At 42.3% G+C, this 20,803-nt stretch overlaps 1 protein-coding gene across 2 annotated transcripts; it reads left to right on the top strand.

The window, feature by feature from the left end:
* The first annotated feature begins 2,492 nt into the window (after positions 1-2,492).
* CYCS (cytochrome c, somatic) lies at positions 2,493-4,971 on the top strand. Of its 2 annotated transcripts, none has more exons than XM_067746546.1 (3): positions 2,493-2,649; positions 4,016-4,192; positions 4,306-4,971. In XM_067746546.1, exons 2-3 carry the CDS (start codon positions 4,024-4,026, stop codon positions 4,452-4,454), a joined length of 318 nt encoding a protein of 105 aa, XP_067602647.1. In that variant the 5' UTR covers positions 2,493-2,649; positions 4,016-4,023; the 3' UTR covers positions 4,455-4,971. The 2 variants fall into 2 exon arrangements, with proteins under 2 accessions (XP_067602647.1, XP_067602649.1); XM_067746548.1 differs by having other exon boundaries at positions 2,530-2,678.
* The last annotated feature ends 15,832 nt before the right edge of the window (positions 4,972-20,803 follow it).

Here is a 20,803-nt window from a genome sequence, read left to right as displayed (position 1 = left end):
TTTATCCTTTAGATTCAAGTGTTCTAGTGTTATGCAGGGGTCTCAGCCAACCTTCCCCTCCCCTCTCCCCCACTCCTCCCTTGTATAAGCTTTACTTCTATTCCACAGAGCTGCTCTTAAAACCTAAGGCTCTTTCACTTCAGCAAACGTCCATAAGGTGGCTCTAGAAATCAGCTTATGCTTATCACAGTTTTCAGTTCTTATTCCCTGCCTCACCCCTGCCCCCAACCAGATTCCCTCACTTTCTTGCAACCTCATTATAGTTTGATTTGAGGGGGTGGTATTTTACTCGATTTTTTTCACCACGAAGGTTTTTAAAAATATGTCACCCATTGTGTTGCTGGAAGGAGAAATCTAAGACATTTGTTTTATAATGGTTATACCTCTTACCAGCCACTACTCTAGGAAAAGATGGAGGTAGAGAGAACAGATATATGAGTATGAAACAGAGCAACTTGCAGAATATTACTGTTCTCCTCAACTAATTCTCTCAGGTATCTTGAATATACTGTAAGCACTATGAATCTCTTCAGAACCTGAATACATGATATTAAGCACAAATTTTATGGTATCTGCTTTACTACAGGAATGTGCCAAGTGTTCATTTTTGCTCTTGTTCTCTTTCTCCTCATTTTCCCAATACTTTCAATAACAAGACTCTTAATCCACAATTTCCTTAGTTAAAAGTATTAAGAACTTCTGTTTCTATTCTCCCCCTCATAGGAATAAACTTGAAATGTCAATCAATTCACTAGGCCAGTTGATTTATTGCTACTTCTACATGACCTGCAGCACCAGCACTATGCTGTTACTCCCCATCAGTCCATTGAACAAAGACTAGTAACTTCTGATACCACAAACACAGAAGATTTTAATAGGACAATTACCTATTTAAGGACCAAGTATTCCTTTAAGGGATATGGGCGGCAATATCAGGACTTGGCTTCAGAAGTATGGGCTGAATTTGCAAAGTGTTGCTAAGCTTGGTCTTTCAAAAACTTGGGTACCTAGCCAAATGAGCCTACTTCAGTAGTACACTTAAACACTACCTTGGTCCCCTCCGAAAGGCACAAAATGTCTTGAATATTCAAGTTGTGATTTCTGCTCTGTTTTATAGCACACTTCTGTGGCAGCAGTGTGTGAGATTAGAGAGAGGGAAATGGGAAATCGGGACACAGTTAGAAAACAATAAAAATAATCTAGTCATATAGGGAAATAAGTGGTCTGGAGCAAAAATTATAGGAACTGTGGTTTAAGAGGGATCTGAGGCAATCTAGGTTAACCTCCTGGTATCTATTGCTTAATCTGGAGGTGAGAGGAAGATGGTAGAACGTTAGCTCCACCAGAGAAGAAGTCCCTACTGATTTACTCCACGTTTCTAGACAGTGCCTGGCACATAATATGCATTCAATATACACTTGACTGAATGAATACGGCAGCGTTAGACAGAATATGGGAAAGGAGGAAAAATGCATTCGAACTCGGGAGCTTAATTTGAGGGAGAAGGGAGTCGAGAAATTTCCCACTGACAAAACGGAGCATGTCAGGAAGGGGAGCTAGTTCTGGAGGAAAAGTATGATTACTGGAAGTTGTAGTGATCAAAACTGCATTTCTAATATTAGAATTAGAATTTCTAATATTAGTTACCCAATAAGGGGTTATTTATCTAAAGGCCAACCACACTAGCTTACTTGAACATGACCTTCGCCTAGGTTAGCTGGGATGCAAATTCTCTCTAGATTTCCAAGAATTCTCTAACCACGTAAAAATGTTTCTTCCTGGAGGCTGTTCGCACACACTCCTCCCTCTTTCTGCACACAAACGCGAGAAGCAGGTGTTGGCAGAAAAGAAGCCGGCAGCTGAAGGACCAGAGCTATAATCCAGTCTATGCCTCAACTGCCGCACCTGCCCCTGTCTTCTGGGCTCCACCAAGGGGAGATTTGGAAGAAGATGACTTAAAGTCACAGGGTGTAAGCAAAACCAGAACAAGGTCAGGAGCTCGTGTCCAACTCTTTAACTCCTGGTTCCGGGTTATTTCTCTGGGGTGCATCTGGCGCCAGCCGCGGAAATACGACCGAGTCTGGGTAAAGGTCGCCAGGTGAAGGGATGATAGCCAGGAGACCTCTACGTTTGTCAAAGTTGACCGTCTCCCTCTAAGCAGGCAAAACGTGCGGCTCAAACAGCATTAAGTCAACCAGCAGGAGACCCGTTACCTTACAGGCTAATGCCCTCGATCCACCCCTCGACTCCGCTCCACCCTCCCCGTCGGCACGCGCATGCACCCTAAGGCCCGAGGTTGACGTCAGCCCCTCCCGGCACAACCTCGGTGTCGTACCTCTAATGGCCTGCCGTAACTGCCTGGAGGGAAAGGCCGGGAGAGGAAGGGCATTCACGCTGTTCCCCTCACAGTAGTAGCAGGTATGCGCGCGCGCAGGGTCCTAACTCAGCCCCGGAGAACCGAGCCAATGGGGCGCGGCGACGTCACTACGTGTCAGTTCGCCGGGCCGCACGTCAGGAGGGCAGAGGGCGGAGCCAGTTTGGTTGCATTTTCACCCGTACATAGGCGCGGACCGGCGTGTCCTTGGGATTACAGAGCGGGACGTTTGGCTTGTGAGCGGGAACGGCTTAGTCGTACACGGAGAAAGAACGGTGGGCGCGGAGCGCGGAGGCCACGGCAGGCGAGAAACCGAGCCATGAGGGCGCGCGCCTGCGTGGGGGGCGCGCGGGTGGACTGAGGCCCGTGAGCGGGGGCCGGGTGGGGGACAGGGAATGGGGGGCCCTGGACTGCGCCCAGCCCGGCGGGCTACGGCGTGAGGTGGGGCGGGACCCTAATTAGGTCGTGGCGTGGTTTCGGTCAAGGTCCTGAAAGCTCGGAGGCGGCTTGTTCGCGGTTCCTTCTGAGACGCGGGCCCTCCGTTGTCGGAACTGCGGGGCTATGGCAGTGATAGACAAGATTTCCTCCGGAGTGAGGGCGGGAGTCGGTGGACGCTGCGCAGCGCGTCACGTCCTCTTTCCAAGAGAGCAAAAGCTGCTGCTCTTCCAATAAGTCATTACTTTTCCTGGCCACCTGTCGCTTCCCCCCTTAACCTGCTCAGGCACCTCGGAGAGGTAGGTTTCATCACAGTGTCCTTGAAACCGGCTTGGATGGATGACCTCGTGGTCTCCCCCGGGGATCCCAGAGCTGGAGAATGGGCATTCCCGGGGAGACCTCAAAAGCCTGCTGCTGGCCTCCCACCCACAGCAAGGCAATTTAGAGGGACCTGAGCAGGCTGAATCAACCATTATCTCCCTTTTTGTAAAAATGTATTTTGCCTTATCTTCAGAGGTGGCTTTAAATTGTAGTATGAATAATTAGACCGCCTTAAAAGTTGGAATTTTGGTGGTTTGGGTTTAATATATTCATAGTTCAGCTTATTCAGATTTGTGACTTTGTGACCTTGATGTCATCTTTTGAAATGGTTTTGAAGTAGGTTCCTAATTTGCTTTCATCACGTATGTCAACTGGAAAAAAATGCACAAAGTAAGAGCTGTAAGTTCTGTTTGGGGCAAAATGGGGACCAGAGACTGGGAGACAGCATTTCTTTTTTTTTTTTTTTTCTCGGCCCCAGCATGCGCTTGTGGGATCTTGGTTCCCCAGCCAGAGGTTATTTATCTAAAGGCCTCTTTTGCCAGTTTTTCCCAGACCACAGAGTGCCTCATTCCTGATCTCTACCCTGAACTTTTCAGGATGTGTTGAAGGTCAGCAGCTGCAGTGGCTTGTGCCTTAACGCTTGTAGAAGCAGATGTCAAGTGTCAATTTTTAGTTGACACACACACAGAGACGTGTTTTTAAGGAAGTTCTTCCAGATAGTGTTTTTTGTGTTAAAGAATCTTTTGCAAGTGAACTAAGTAAAACAAAATTCAACCTGGTATATAATGTCGTAAGTTTGCAGTGCGTTAGTGGCTGGAGTTGATCATTGGTTTACACTTTTTTTACTTGGAGAAAAAATTAATTAATTGAGTCTTTCACTTTTAGATTTAAAAATGGGTGATATTGAGAAGGGCAAGAAGATTTTTGTTCAGAAGTGTGCCCAGTGCCATACTGTGGAAAAGGGAGGCAAGCACAAGACTGGGCCAAATCTCCATGGTCTGTTTGGGCGAAAGACAGGTCAGGCTGTCGGATTCTCTTACACAGATGCCAACAAGAACAAAGGTAAGAGGCGGGCCATTGTTAACTAACACAAGCACAAATTGCATGAATGTAACCTTTGGTAAACACTTTTTCAAGAGTGTGACATACTTAACAATACATCCCTCCTTGTTTAGGCATCACCTGGGGAGAGGAGACGCTGATGGAGTATTTGGAGAATCCCAAGAAGTACATCCCTGGAACAAAAATGATCTTCGCTGGCATTAAGAAGAAGTCAGAAAGGGCAGACTTGATAGCTTATCTCAAAAAAGCTACTAATGAGTAATAGTTGGCCACTGCCTTATTTATTATGAAACAGCTGTCTCATGACTTTTTATGTGTACCATATTTAAATTGATCTCATACACTAGAATTCAGGTCATGAATAGCTGATGTAATATTTCTGTCCTGATTTAAATAAGATTGGCTTGTGGCTAAATGAATATGGTCAGCTTTTTGAATTTTGATAGTAATTCTGGTTCAGCAAGTACTGTCAGTGTTTCCCCCTTCTAAAGAGATGATTAAACTTGAATAAGGAATGTTAAACTTTTCAGGGATATGGTGAATGCCTTCTCAAACCCTATAGGAGATTGGTTTTATATTTAGATTTCTATAACTGGTTATATTAATATATTTAAATATTGAGAAGCTCCCTTCACTGTCTCATAGACCAGCAAGATTCACCTGTGTTTCAAGTTGTGTTCATTCACCTGTTAAGGCAAGGGCTGAAGATACACTGACAATGTCCACTTTATCTTTTTGGTCTTAAATATGCCAATTTAATTAAAATTCTCCATCTAAAATATTGCGTTTTACTTAAGGGCATTTTAGTGTGGTTTATGTATAGCATCAGATAAAGAATATTTAGTACTTCTCACATTTTAGAGATGATCTTTAAGATCAGATGTTTTTAAAATTCACTGTGACATGATAGGTTGGGAAACTTGCTTGTGAATTCTTTACAAAGTCAGACTAAGTTATAATTCAGGATTGTCTTTTAAACAGGTATTCAGAAACACAACTGTAGAACTACTGTAGGTATGTGATTGGTAATGATGCTTTTGCCAACTCAGAAGGGTTAAGGTAGAGGAGCTCTATCATTAGCACAGATTTGTAAATTATCTGATCATAAGGCTTGAGAATTAAAAACAAAGTCACAGATCATGATTTTTCTAATGTGCTTGATTTAATGACATACCAAGATGGTTGAAAAATATAATACCTCAAAATACGCAGCATTGTTACTAGTCATAGTACTAGATTGTGTTTACTTGGTCTTCTAGGACAGCCTGCCCTAGAACACTTCAGTAATCCACCCGGTTTCTTTGGCCAGAATGAGCACTGCAGCATTTATGCCAAATGTAGAAAGAAGAATGTGTTTCTGGCCATAGTTTTGTGGTATGTATAGTACATGGTTGTAGTATATGTACTAAATTATTTCATATACAGTTTGTGCTGTACATGTTTAGAGTAGTCCCTAGAAATTTTATGGAATGGTGAGCTTGAACTAAGCCATAACGAATACTGAGAGAAATTCTCGGTGGGGGAAGTAAGTCTGTGCCGGTGGTGAGAGCCATCTCTTTGTGTGACAGTGAGGAAACCAGGAAGAAGCCTTATCAACAGTGATGGGGATGAGTAGGTAGGCCTGTAAGGCCTGGCAAAGCACTTTGTAACTTGTGAATCTTATTTTTAGTCATTGGAGAAATGTGAGAAAGTAGTCAGTCTGGAAACATGTGCAGAAACAGTTTGGGGAAGCAAAAGAAAGCCTGCTGTAATTCAGGTGGTATCCAGAGATGGTGTAGCAGTTAGCTTCTGAGAGAGTTCTGGACCAATATGGGAAGACATGGAGACCAGGGAACTGATTTATTTCTGTGTTTCCCAAGTCAACTAAGGCCTATGCTGGCAGAGAATTGCTGAGTCCCTGCTGCTTTCTAGGCCAGTTGTACTCAATAAGTGCCTCTAGTGATTTATAAGTTCCTATAGTTAATTCAAAAGAAGGGACATTCCTAGCTGTAAGGGGTGTGTGCTCTCTTAGAAATAAAGAAACCCAAAAAGCTAGCACTGTATAACCCACATGTCTTCATTCCTAGTGTCTCTTCATAGGTGGCTTGGTGAGTAGTATCAAAAGTGAGAGCCAGGTGTATTTAAGAAGTGTTTCTTCCAGGTGCCCCCTATATTCTGGATTTTGTCTAGAATAGCACTATCCAATACAACTTTCTGTGATGACAGACTGAATATGTGCTGTCCAGTTAGCCACCAACCAGGTGTAGTTACGGAATTTGGGTAGTGTGGCTACAGAACTGAATTTTTAATTTTATTCAGCGTTAATGAGTTTAGGTTTGCGTAGCCACATATGGCGAGAGTGTTAACAGCACAGGTCCAGAACTAGAACCGTGCGTGGTCTATAACAAAAGTGCTTCCTCTGAACTCTTTGTTTTCCTAATCTAGGATTCTTACACTAAGTGCCCTTGAACACTGATTCCAATTCCTGTCTCTAAATCTGATATGCTCACCTTTATAATTTTACCATACATTCTACATATTCCATTCATAAGTTGGCAATTTATTTTAGTTAGGTGTTATTCTCATGGTATGTAGGGATACACCTTTTTGTCATCCTTTTCCTCAAACTTTTCTTCAGTTTCTTTTTTATTTTTTTTTTAATTTATTTTTGGCTGCTCTGGGTTTTCGTTGCTGTGCACGGGCATTCTCTAGTTGTGGTGAGCAGGGGCTACTCTTCATTGCGGTGCACGGGCTTCTCATTGTGGTGGGTTCTCTTGTTGCGGAGCACGGGCTTCAGTAGTTGTGGCTCATGGGCTCTAGAGCTCAGGCTCTGTAGTTGTGGCACACAGGCTTAGTTGCTCCGTGGCATGTGGGATCTTCTCGGACCAGGGCTCAAACCCGTGTTCCCTGCATTGGCAGGCGGATTCTTAACCACTGCACCACCAGGGAAGTCCCTCTTCAGTTTCTTTATAGACATTATATTGTACCTTTTCGCTTTAACCCCTAAAGATTGTTGTAAATTGAAAAGGGTGTGATGAAATTCACATGCTGTCTATGAAGAGGCCTTACCAGTGGCTCGCCCTCCCCAGTTGACTAGGCTAAAGCTATTTCATTTCAGTCAAGGTCACACAAGAGTAAACCAAAACCAACTTAGCTACAACTTAGCTTCATTTCTGGTGATGAGATCTTCTGGCTCTTCATATTAGAGTACCTTGAGATACCAAGTAAGATTGCTGAGCACAGAATAAGAGTGGCTATTATGGTACAGTTCATACAGGCAAGGCTGATACCTATATGAACTAAAGTTGGCTATTTTAGTCACATTAGAGGTCTCAGTATTGGAACTGGAAGAGATCTTAGAGATTCTTAGAATCCAGCTGCACTATTATACAGATGAGAGGTGAAATTAACCTTTTTTAGGCTCAGGGAACTATGGGAACTACTCAATTGAGCTGGACCACTAACAGGACCTTGTAGTCCAACCTAGCAAATCACAGAGCAGGGGAACTGAGGCATATGGCAGATACCTGGGTTTGGAGAGGAATAGGGTTAGTAACACCTATTAGTAACTCAGTCCTGAAACACCCCTACAGTGAGCTGTGACACCTTCCTCTTGAGGGGCTGAGGTATGCTGTGGGCAGGAGGCAAGTAGCCTGGGGTGGGACATGGCCCATACCCTTTCCAGAGTGTTGCTCCCTTCCCACATGTGAGGAGCCCTCCTGCCTGGGAGCTTACTTGAGGGGTTCTGGACCCAAAGTGACCATAGTCAGGTGCTCTTGCTCCAGTGACCTGGTCACAAAGTCCTCACTTAGGGGAGGGGAGCATGCCCTGCCTCCTTTTCCATCCCTCTGGATTTGTTACCATTTTTCTTGCACTCAACACCTGCCAATAAAGGTTGTCTACACTGTAAAATAGATAGCTAATGGGAAGCAGCCGCATAGCACAGGGAGACCAGCTTGGTGCTTTGTGACCACCTAGAGGGGTGGGATAGGGAGGGTGGGAGGGAGATGCAAGAGGGAGGGGATATGGGGATATATGTATACGTATAACTGATTCACTTTATTATAAAGCAGAAACACCATTGTAAAGCAATTCTACTCCAATAAAGATGTTAAAAAACTATACTAAGAAAGATTAAAGAAGTAAAAAACAACACATATTTACACTGGAAAAAACTAGCTGAGTGACATAGCTGAAACCACCACCAAGATACTTTGACCACAGTTTGGTCTTAGTCTAACCCCATTTTACCAGACATATTAATGCGCTGCTTCCTTTTTGCTTTTTTTTTTTTTTTTTTTTTTTGCTGTACGCGGGCCTCTCATTAATGTGGCCTCTCCCGTTGCGGAGCACAGGCTCCGAATGCGCAGGCTCAGCGGCCATGGCTCACGGGCCCAGGCGCTCGGAGGCATGTGGGATCTTCCCGGACCGGGGCCCGAACCCATGTACCCTGCATCGGCAGGCGGACTCCCAACCACTGCGCCACCAGGGAAGCCGTTGCTCTTTCTTTATTCATTAGAAATGTGCCTGTGTTCACATTGGTGCCATTAAATATGTGTCTATAGGTGGAAGTCTCCTTTGAAAAACGACCATTGGACTAGTTAATTTTATTTGTGGTGTAACAAAGAATGCTGGGTTTGGGATTGGAAAATATATGTTTAGAGTAGGGGTTAGTAAGCAGCCCATTGTCCCAAAGTTTTTGTAAATAAAACTTTATTGGAACATGGCCACATTTATTCATTTATGTCTTATCTAGGGCTGCTTTTGTGCTACAACATCAGAATTGAGTAGCTGCAACAGACTATGGCCCACAAAGCCTAAAATAGTGACTGGTGCTCACAGAAGTTCTCGGCCCCTGGTTTAGAGCTTTGCAGTTACTTTTTTTCTGCCATCTGGAGAACAGGAATAACCTGTACCTCATAAGATTGCTGTTGAGCGTTCACTGAGTGGCATCTGAAAGCTCTCAACTGGTAAGCACTGAAATAATTTATTTTATATCCTCATCAAATTCCTTGAAAGTGGAAAATTCACATAGTGGAAAATTAGGTTAGCAGTTACCCAATTGTCGTGTCTAGCTTTCTTTTCTATTCTCAAATGGCTCTGATGACTCTAGGACATTTGACACCCTAGACTGCTCTTATTTTTTTTACCTCCCTCATTTAAATTAATTTCACATACTCATGGAATAAAATACATAGGCATCATAAAACCTTTATACACATATAGCTGTAACTGTCTCTTAGTAATCCAAATCAGCATGGCATTTTACCCAAATTCTAGTCCCATCACTAAATTGCTTTATAGTTATAATGTATATTCACATTTCATTTCATCCTCACTAACTCATAAGGTATGTGGAACAAGAATTGTCCCTATTTTATAGCTAAGTAAATAGGCTCAGGTTGTTACTGCCAAAGGTCACACACAGGTACATTACCTTGGTAGTATCACATGTACTGACACTGCCTTTTCATGGTTACGAAACTTCATATTAGGTGAGTCATCTCTATTAGCCTCTTTTTTTTTTTTTTTAATTTATTTTTGGCTACGTTGGGTCTTCATTTGCTGCTCGCAGGCTTTCTCTAGTTGTGGCGAGCAGGGGCCACTCTTCATGGTGACAGGCGGGCTTTTCATTGCGGTGGCTTCTCGTTGAAGAGCACGGGCTCTAGGCACACAGACTTCAGTAGTTGTGGCACGTGGGCTCAGTAGTTGTGGCTCTCAGGCTATAGAGCATAGGCTCAGTAGTTGTGGCACACGGGCTTAGTTGCTCCACGGCATGTGGGATCTTCCCGGACCAGGGCTCGAACCTGTGTCCCCTGCATCGGCAGGCAGATTCTTAGCCACTGCACCACCAGGGAAGTCCCTATTAGCCTCTTTATATAACTCCCACACCTCCTTTTGTTGCTAAAGACAGGGCCTTTAGCACTAGGCCTCTGCACTAATGCAGCCCTCACAAGTGGAGCCTACATATTCTTCACACTGTCCACAGCAGAGGCTTTGTGGTCTTGGTATCTTCCAGATCTGCATTCTCCATTTCCACACCTGATCTGGGTACTGTTTGAGAAAATCACACACTTCTATTGATTGCACCCCTGTAAACTTATCTTTGATTCAACTGAATCAGCAGAAACCCTGTGCAATTGTCCTATTATATATTCATTCTCTCCCTGTTTTCCTTGTGGTTAATTTAGAAGGTCATCATGCTCCTCAAGCTTGTATCACTGGTCTCCCCTGCTCTCACAGCAGATGACCTTGCCTCCCATTTCAGATAGGAATTTTCTACTTCCTGAATACAAGGAAGGTTTTTGTCAAAACCTTTGAACTTCACAGAACTTCTAGGCATCATAAAACCTTTTGTCCCTACCTTCAACAATGTTATTCTTAATTCAGATATGATTCAGAATGTTCAGTTACATCGAAACGTAGCTCCAGATGTTACAGATGCCCCAGCATGGTCAATCTAACACCCATTCCCAACCCCCTTGTCCTCTGCCTCCCTCTCCCATAGAAAATGAAAGATATAAATGCTTGCTTTCATTTCAGTGCAGGAACTTTGCATTGGGAGCTACACTCCAACAGAACACGTTCACTGCCTAAGTTCTGGAAATTATGGCTTTTCTTATTCAGTTTATAAGTTTAATGAAATTCAGGATACCTACCTGAATCAGGCAAGGGTAATACGTCTGGACCAAGAGATGACAAATCTTTCCAGTTTGCGATAATAGGGGAAATCTATAGATTTCTGAGTCACCTGCCTATGGTATGAGTTGGGGCATGCCGTATTGTCTGTAAGACAAGAATTTCTTGTTCTTTTTACTGGTTAATGTTGGAAGACAGCCTAACGGTCTGATTTCTCTGTTGATGCTGCTTAACAGAATCGTAGACACATTAGCTCTTCTGTGCCTTAAGTTTCCTCATCTGCAAACTGACCTTAATTATATTAGTCCTTAGGGTTATTGTGAGGCATACACAAGTGAATGTGCTTGGCGTGTTGCCTTGCACTCAGTAAATCCTTAAATGTTAGCTAATTTTGAACTGGTTGGACAGGGCAATTTGTCAAATTAACAGTTGGGCAGATTGCATGGAAGGGAGAGGACGCTTACTGGAATGACTTTTTTTAACTGAAGTGATGTAGTGGGAGAGAAGTGCCTGGAATTAGAGATTTATATCCATGACTCAGGTCCATAATTCTAATAACTCACTCATGAGGTGATGTCTCATTCTCTGTTAGTGACCAGGACCAAGAATCAATGAAGTACAACCTTCACCAATGCCATTTACTTTGAGAGCTTTTTTGAGACATTTGGTCAAAAGGTTAAATGGGCACCTAATTTTCATAGACTCATCATCTAAATATGTCTAACTTTTCCAGTAACCTAACAGACATAGTTTTGTTTTGTTTTGTTTTTTTGTGGTACGCGGGCCTCTCACCGGTGCGGCCCCTCCTGCCGCGGAGTACAGGCTCCGGACGCGCAGGCCCAGTGGCTACGGCCCACGGGCCCAGCCGTTCCGCAGCACGCGGGATCCTCCCGGACCAGGGCACGAACCTGTGCCCCCCACATCGGCAGGCAGAATCCCAACTGCTGTGCCACCAGGGAAGCCCAACAGACATAGTTTTTAATACTGTATTTACTAGGATTATGCCAGCCCTAGCCAACTTGTGCTGAACCTTTGAGGGTAATCTCAAGAAAGGAGACATATCAATATGGAAATACATGCATTAGAGGCAGTTTAGAGTAGGAAATGTTTAGGAGGTTGGCTCCAGCCCACCACTATTCCCTGTCCCAGAAAGATTTATCTGTAGGCTTAATCCAGGTGATAGCAGAGTCCACCTGTAAGCTTCTTACCTCACAATGGTTGCTAACTTGTCTTGAGTAATATTCAGTAGTTATAGGGCTAAAGAATGTTGGTTCTGGAAACCAGCACCTCATATAATTCTTGGATGGGGCATGTGTGATATAAGAAAATATCACTATGCTAGCCAAACAAACACTGTATGCTGTGTACACAGGTTAGAGACTGGGAAGAGATCTATGAGAAGATTTTTAATTTACAAGCCTCCTGAATCAGACTAGGTTAGGAGACTTAATTTTTTTGGTATGCACGTAATAATATTAAGGGGAAAAAAAAGATATTTAAAGAACCAATGCTTACAAATAAATAACCTAAATTTACACCTAAAGGAACCAGAAAAAGAAGAACAAACAAAACCCAAAGTTAGTAGAAGGAAAGAAGTAATAAAGATCAGAGCAGATATAATGAAATAGAGACAGAAAGAGAGGAAGAAGGAAAGAAAGAAACTAAGAGTTCGTTCTTTGAAAAGATAAACAAAATTGATAAACCTTTAGTCAGACTCATCCTTAAAAAAGAAAGAGGGCCCAAGTAAAATCAAGAATGAATGAGAAGCCTCTTTCAACTGACACCACAGAAATATAAAGGGTCATAAGAGATTACCATGAACAGTAAAAGGATCATATATGATGATCAAGTGGGATTTATTACAGGGATGCAAGGTTGGTTCAATATATGTAAATAAATCAATGGGATACACCACATTAACAAAATGAAGAATAAAAATCACATGATCCTCTCAATAAATGTCAAAATTAAACATCCATTCATGATAAAAACTCATCTAAGTGGGTATAGAGGGAACATATCTCAACAAAATAAAGACCGTTTATGACAAACCCACACCTAACATCACAATAGTGAAAAGCTAAAAGCCTTTCCTCTAAATTCAGGAACAAGACAAGGATGCCTGCTTTCACCATTTCTATTTAACAGTATTGGAAGTCCTAGCCACAGCAATCAGATAAGTAAAAGAAAGAAAAGGCATCCAAATTGTAAGGAAAGAAGTAAAACTCACTATTTGCAGATGATGATACTATATCTAGAAAATCCTAAAGATGTCACCAAAAAACTGTTAGAACTAATAAATGAATTAAGTAAAGTTGCAGGATACAAAATTAATATACAGAAATCTGTTGCATTGCTATACACTAACAATGAACTGGTAGAAGGAAAAAATAAGGAAACAGTCCTACTTACAATTGCATCAAAAAGAATAAAATACCTAGGAATAAATCTGACCAAGGCGGTAAAAGACCTGTACTTGGAAAACTGTAAGACATTGATGAAAGAAATTGAAGACAACACAAATATATACTGTGCTCATGGATTGGAAGAATTAATATTGTTAACATGACCATACTACCCAAGGCAATCTAGAGAGTCAATACAATCCCTATCAAAATACCAGTGGCATTTTCCACAGAACTAGACCAAATTCTAAAATTTGTGTGAAAACCTAAAAGACCCCAAGTTGTTTTGTCTTTCTCAAAACAACCTTAAGAAAGAACAAAGCTGGAGATATCACACTCCCTGATTTCAATATTACAAAGCTACAGTCGTTGAAACAGTATGGTCCTGGCACAAAAACAGACCCATTGATCAATGGAACAGAATAGAGAGTCCAGAAATGAACCCACACTTATATGGGCAATTAATCTATAACAAAGGAGGCAGAATATGCAATGGGGAAAAGACAGCCTCTTCAATAAGTGGCATTGGGAAAACTGGACAACTACATGTAAAAGAACCAAATTGGATTACTTTCTCACACTATACACAAAAATAAACTCAAAATGGATTAAAGATTTAAATGTAAGACCTGAAACCATAAAACTTCTAGAAGAAAACATAAGCAGTATGCTCTTTGACATCAGTCTTAACAATATTCTTTTGGAAATGTCTCCTAAGGCAAAGGCAACAAAAACAAAAGTAAGCAAGTGGGACAACATCAAACTAAAAAGCTTTTGCACAGCAAAGGAGACTGTTAACAAAACGAAAAGGTTACCTACTGAATGGGAGAAGGTATTTGCAAAGGATATACCTGATAAGATGTTAATATCCAAAATATACAAATAACTTATACAACTCAACATAAAAAAAAAAACAAACCCAACTTGATTGAAAAATGGGCAAAGGACTTGAATAGGCATGTTTCCAAAGAAGACTTACAGATGGGCAACAGGTGCATAGAAAGATGCTCAACATCACTAATCATCAGGTAAATGCAAATCAAAACCACAATGAGATAACACCTCACACCTGTCAGAATAGCTATTATCAAAAACACAAGAAATAGCAAGTGTTGGGGAAGGATGTGGAGAAAAGGGAACGTGTGTGTTGTTAGTGGGAGTGTAAGTTGATGCAGCCACTATGGAAAACAGTATGGAGTTTCCTCAAAAAATTATAAAATGGAAATACCATATGACCCAGCAATTCCACTTCTGGATATTTTTCTGAAGAAAACAGAAATGCTAATTTGAAAAAATATATGCACCCCTATATTCACTGAAGCATTATTTACAATAGCCAACATATGGAAGCAACCTAAGTGTCCATAAGTAAATGAATGGATAGAGAAGATGTGCTATAGCTACACAATGGAATATTACTCAGCCATAAAAAAGAGTGAAATCTTGCTATTTGTGAAAATATGAATAGGCCTAGAGGGTATTATGCTAAGTGAAATGTCAGAGAAAGACACATACCATATGATTTGACTTATATGTGAAATCTAAAAAACAAAACAAATGGACAAACAGTAAAACAAACATCCTAAATACAGAGAACAAACAGGTGGTTGTCAGAAGTCGGGTGGGGGATGAGTGAAATAAGTGAGGGAGATTAAGAGGTACAGACTTCCAGTTACAAAATAAATGAGCCACAGGGATGAAATGAACGGCATGGGGATGTAGTCAGTATAATGTAATATCTTTGTATGGTGGCAGATGGTAACTAGACTTACCATGGTGATCATTTAGTAATGTATAGAAATAATCAAATCACTATGTTGTGCACCTGGAACTAACACAGTGTTGTAGGTCAATTATACTTCAAAAAAAGAAAAAAAATTTGCATAAAGTAAGATTTAAGAATTACTAATAGATTTTGCTGTCCATACTGCTCTTTTCCTTATCACCACAGAGAAATGATGAGCTAACTGGTTTTTCAATGGGAGTGGGACTACGGAGACTCTATTAAGGATAAGTAGTAGAATGTTAGAGAAAAACAACACCAGAAGCTGTTTCTTAACTCCAGAATATGGAATAAAAATATTTTGCTTTCAAAAAAAAAGAAGAATCAGTGCTTAGTGGGAAAAGACAGGAAGGGCCTGTCGTTTTCACCACTTCTCAACCTACTATCTCTCAAGATAGGTAATGAAGAAGGGCCTTTTGTATCATAAATCAAGGTCTTGAGTACTCTTTTAGCATAATAAAACAAAGTGTAGGCTGTAATATATGCCAGATTCTTTTTGTAGCTATCATGCCTGAAGATTTTGATAGCTTTCTTCTATTTTCCACCCTAAAGTTAATCAAGCAGGTCACAACCAAGCCCTATGTTATTATTAAATACGAAAAATTCAGGAAAGGTATGTGATTTTTTTAAAATTATTTATTTATTTTATTTTTGGCTGTGTTGAATCGTCGTTGCTGCACGCTGGCTTTCTCTAGTTGTGGTGAGCTACTCTTTGTTGCGGCGCACGGGCTTCTCATTGCAGTGGCTTCTCTTGTTGCGGAACACAGGCTCTAGGCACACGGGCTCAGTAGTTGTGGCTTGCAGGATCTAGAGCACAGGCTCAGCAGTTGTGGCGCATGGGCTTAGTTGCTCCACGTCATGTGGGCTCTTCCTGGACCAGGGCTTGAGCCCACGTCCCCTGCATTGGCAGGCAGATTATCAACCACTGCGCCAGCAGGGAAGCCCAGTATGTGATTTTCTAATGGATCCTCTCAGGGGGAGTAGTTGCCCCCTCTACCCAAGCCGATTCTCCAGCAGAATACCTTGAAAGTGGAGAGGTAATGCTTTTCTTTGGCCTTCTTCACAGCAGGTGCCATATCTAAATCCACTTTCTTTTTGAATTCATTGGAAGACGGGGAACTGCCCTTCAGGACACAGCCACAAGCTCCCTACTTTTGGTTCCTCTCCTATTTCACTGAACATTCCTTCTTAACTTCATTTGTAGGTTTCTTTTTGTCCACTCTGGAAGAGACTTTTTGCCTCCTTGATATCCACTTTCCTCTTCACTTCTAGTAACAGAACCTTGGTTATTTTTATTTTTATTTTTTTAGGGTGGTAATGGACCTATAAAAGACTACACTGTCCAACTTCCCTAGGTGTGGTCAGTGAGTCAAGTGAAAGTGAGTCACGTGGGACTTCTGGGAAGAGCAGACTCAGCTAGGAGAACTGCCCTTTCGTCCCTTTTCTTCCTGCCTAGAACCTGGATGGGATTGCAGAACTCCTCTGGCAGTCATCTTGGCTTGCACCATTGAGGATGGAGCTATGCATCTGAGAATGGCAGAGCAGAAAGATAGGTGGAACTGGTGTAGAGGTGATCTGGTGAAGCTGCCATACTAGTCCAGACTTCTTTAACAACTTAATAAACGTCTTTCTTATTTAAGCCATTGTTGTTTGTTTCTGTTCCATGCAGCTGATTCTAATCCTAGCTGATACACCCACTCCTTATGTTATCAAACCAGGTTCATTTGCCCAACTCGCAGCAAGCCAAATGCTGAGACGCCAAGGTTTGCAGCAGAGAAACGATTTATACGCAAGGCAGCCAAGCGAGGAGACGGGAGAACAAGTCTTAAATCCACTTTCGTGAAGGTGAGGGGCTCAGGCTACTTACAGCATAAGGAAGCAGGGTGGTCTGAGGTGTGGGGAAAGATGATTAAAGGTAAGAAAAATGTACAGTAATTGGGGTTCTGTACAGGCATATCTGAGTTACATGCTTCTTCACGGGATACATGTTCAGAAAATGGTGGCATTTACATGTTCTGAGGGTGAAGTTTTTGGCCTTCTGATGTCAAAAGGTTATCCACTGGACAGTCACCCAGTCCATGGTCTCGACTGGTTTTATCTGGGCAAGGCAAGCTCTGTGTTCCTGAAAAACAATTTGAGCAACTGTTACTATAGTGACTCATATATCAGAGGTGTTATCTGTAGGAGGTGATTTAAGGAGTCTTGTGATATATTGTCTAAGCTACATGAAGCTTGAAGGGTATGCAGTCTGCAAGAACAATTGAGGCAAGCTTGATTGAGGACAGGTTACAAGATATTTATCAAGCAAGTTATGGTTTAAGGGATACGATGACCTCCCTCAGTTTCACTTATATAATATTAGTGTTCCCCAAAGGTATGCCTTTCTTTACATTTTGTCCCCTTGGCAATATCCACACCCATGACGTTAGCACACCCATGCCAGTGACTTCATAGCTATAGCTGTAGTCCAAATACCCTTGAGCTCAAAAGCCTTATACTCAACTGCCTTTTAGACATCTCTATTTGCGTTCCCCCAACACCCCACCCAGACATTGTGGTTGGCTGAATAAGGGCCTCCTCCAGATAGGTCCATGCCTTAATCCCTGGAACCTATCATAAAAGTGACTTTACAACTGTGATGAAGTTAAGGATGCTGATATGGAGAGTTTATCCTGGATTATTCAGGTGGGCTTGATGAGTCAGAGAAGAAGGCAGTGTAGCAATGGAAGCAGAGACTGGAGTGATGTGGGCACAACCAAGAATGCTGGCAGCCTCTAGAAGCTAGAAGAGACAAGGAATGGATTCCCCTTTTGAATCTCAGAAGGAACTACCCCTTCCAGCACCTTGATTTTCGCCCACTGAGACCCATTTCAGACTTCTGACCCCCAGACTTGCAAGATAATAAAGTTTGTGGTAACTCGCAACGGCACTGGGAAACTAACACAGGCATCTCAAACCTAACGTGTCCAAAAGTATAGCTGTCCAGGGTTCCAGCAGATCTGGGGAGTTGACTGGGCTCATCACTAGGTGAGTCTTGATTTCTACCCTTGTCTCCTCAGTAGTACAAGACTGACACCAACTTGATTCTGTTCTTCAGAGCCCTTCTGCTTGACTTCCTAGCTTCCTGCCTTGTTCAATTGGAAAATTTGGCAAATGCCTTAAGGGCTGGGTGTTGGGCACATACTTTACCGTCTCCTTCTTACTGAGCCCTTCACCTTTCAAGCCTCTGCTTTTCATTTCTTCCTCCCTGAGAAGTTTCTCTGCCTTTTAGTAGAGGCCCTCTGTCCAAGCTCTTCTCTTGCCTTCTTAGATTTTTGCCCCACACCCAGAATGGTTAACTGCTCTGAGAGAAAATGCAGCTGCAGACTGTTACCTTACCTCTCCCTGCAGTTCTCTCTTCTCCAAGATTTTACATTATGAAGTCCTGGTTGCTTCTACATTACCTTCAAACAGCAGCTGCAAGTGACTTCATTTTAGCTCTGCACACGAGAGAGAGGTGGATACCAGGCCTCCTGAACTGCTCCCCTCGCCCTCTCTACCCTGGACCTTCAGGTAAAGAACTTGCCTGGTATCTGAGCTCTGCTTTAATAATAGAGGGATGACATTCTCTCTTTCCCCACAATCTAACAGCATCTCGGTCCTGTTTATGTCCCAACCCCCAAACTAGCCTCATTCTGCATCCCAGGCCAGAGTGTATAATACTTGGGCTTTCTTAGTTTTCCTGAAAATCAGGATTGCCTGCTTTCTAAATCCTGTGATTTTATTTTGTGGCTCTCTAACTCCTTTCTCCTTGTTGATAATTCTGGACTAAGTGCTGTGCCAGCTCCAAACCAGTCGTTAAAGAAGGCTCATTTTGACATTCCCAGATATACTGCATTCTGTTTTTCAATTTATTCCGCAAATAAAAACCTTGATGGCAAGCACTCTCATAGGTTGCTTTCTTTCCTCTGAATTGTAAATGAGTGATTTGTGACAATATTGGTAAGCAGGGTCAAAGATACTTATTAAAAAAAATAATGGGGGCTTCCCTGGTGGTGCAGTGGTTAAGAATCTGCCTGCCAATGCAAGGGACACAGGTTCGAGTCCTGGTCCAGGAAGATCCCACATGCCATGGAGCAACTAAGCCCATGCGCCACAACTACTGAGCCTGCGGTCTAGAGCCCACAAGCCACAAGTACTGAGCCCACGTGCCACAACTACTGAAGCCCACACACCTAGAGCCCGTGCTCCGCAACAAGAGAAGCCACAACGAGAAGCCCGCACACCACAACGAAGAGTAACCCCTGCTCACCACAACTAGAGAAAGCCCACTCACAGCAGTGATGGCCCAACACAGCCCAAAATAAAAACTAATTAATTAATTAATTTTAAAAAACCAATAATGGTAGCTTTTTATAGCTCTGAAACTTTGTGCTTCACTGGCATGAGTATCATGTGTTTTCTATGCCTGGTCTCATTTAATTAACACAACAATCATGTGCAACGGAGCGCAGGGGTTGGAGGGCTGGAGGGTAGAGTGGTAATTATTGACTGCACTTTGCTTATTAGGAAAGAAGCTGAGAGACGTTAAATTCCTCATCAGTGAGTGGTAGAACTAAGATTCAGACAGGTCTCTCTGACTCCAAAGCCCTTACTCTTTCTAATACAGTTCTACCTCCTGACCTGTAATTCTCAGTGTCTGATGCCACAAACAATTTCTAACCTCAACCCCACCTAGTCATTGTAAGCACCTGTGGGCCCCTGATTACAGTGTGGATGATTCTGAATAGCCCATCACCTTGACTGAACAGTTAAAATGCAATGACGCACAGAACATTTTTAGAGGCCAATAATAAAATTTAAGAATATTATGCCTAAGAACTAGTTAGTGACTGAGAATACAAAAAGAAGATTGGAGACTCTTATGTACCTTGTGGTCTCTAAAAAGAAAAATACAGGAAACCCTTGAACAAAGAGGTTAGGGGTGCTGACCCTCCAAGCAGTTAAAAATCTGCATATAACTTACAGTTGGCTCTCTTGGCCACGGTTCCTCCATAACTGCAGTTTTGCAATCCTGAATTCAACCTACCACGGATCGAGTAGTACTGTAGTATTGACTACTGAAAAAAATCCACATATAAGCGGACCCACGTAGTTCAAACCCATAATGTTCAAGGGTCAACTGTATACAGATTCTTGGTACAACCATTATTGACTTGCTGTTGGAGTCTAAGGGAACTATTGGCCTTACCTGGATTATGCAAATCTGAGGAGCAAAAGGTGTGGGTGAGGAAGTGAAATTGTGGCCACGCAAATACTATTAGGAAGATCCTGGGCTCAGTTCTGGGTATGTCTGCTTGTGCTCTTAGTTCTTAACCCTAATTAACTTTTATGTCATTCCTGTAGTTACAATTGCCTTTTTTCCCAGAATGAGTTTTCTTTTTTCTTTTTTTTTTTTTTTTTTGCGGTACGCCGGCCTCTCACTGGTTGCGGAGCACAGGCTCCGGACGCGCAGGCTCAGCGGCCATGGCTCACGGGCCCAGCCGCTCTGCGGCATGTGGGATCTTCCCAGACCAGGGCACGAACCCGTGTCCCCTGCATCGGCAGGCGGACTCTCAACCACTGCGCCACCAGGGAAGACCCCAGAATGATTTTTCTTTATGGAGGTATAGTACAATCGATAACAAAACATGATATTAATTTCAGGTGTATAACATAATGATTCAATACTTGTGTATATTGTAAAATGATCACTACAATATCTACTTAATATTCATCATCATACATAGTTAAAAAAAATTTTTTTTGTGCTGAGAACTTTTAAGA

This window comes from Pseudorca crassidens, chromosome 8, assembly GCF_039906515.1.
Source record: "Pseudorca crassidens isolate mPseCra1 chromosome 8, mPseCra1.hap1, whole genome shotgun sequence".
Taxonomy (NCBI): domain Eukaryota; kingdom Metazoa; phylum Chordata; class Mammalia; order Artiodactyla; family Delphinidae; genus Pseudorca; species Pseudorca crassidens.
Note: the sequence above shows the minus strand (reverse complement) of the source record. Positions and strands in the feature narration are given on the sequence as shown.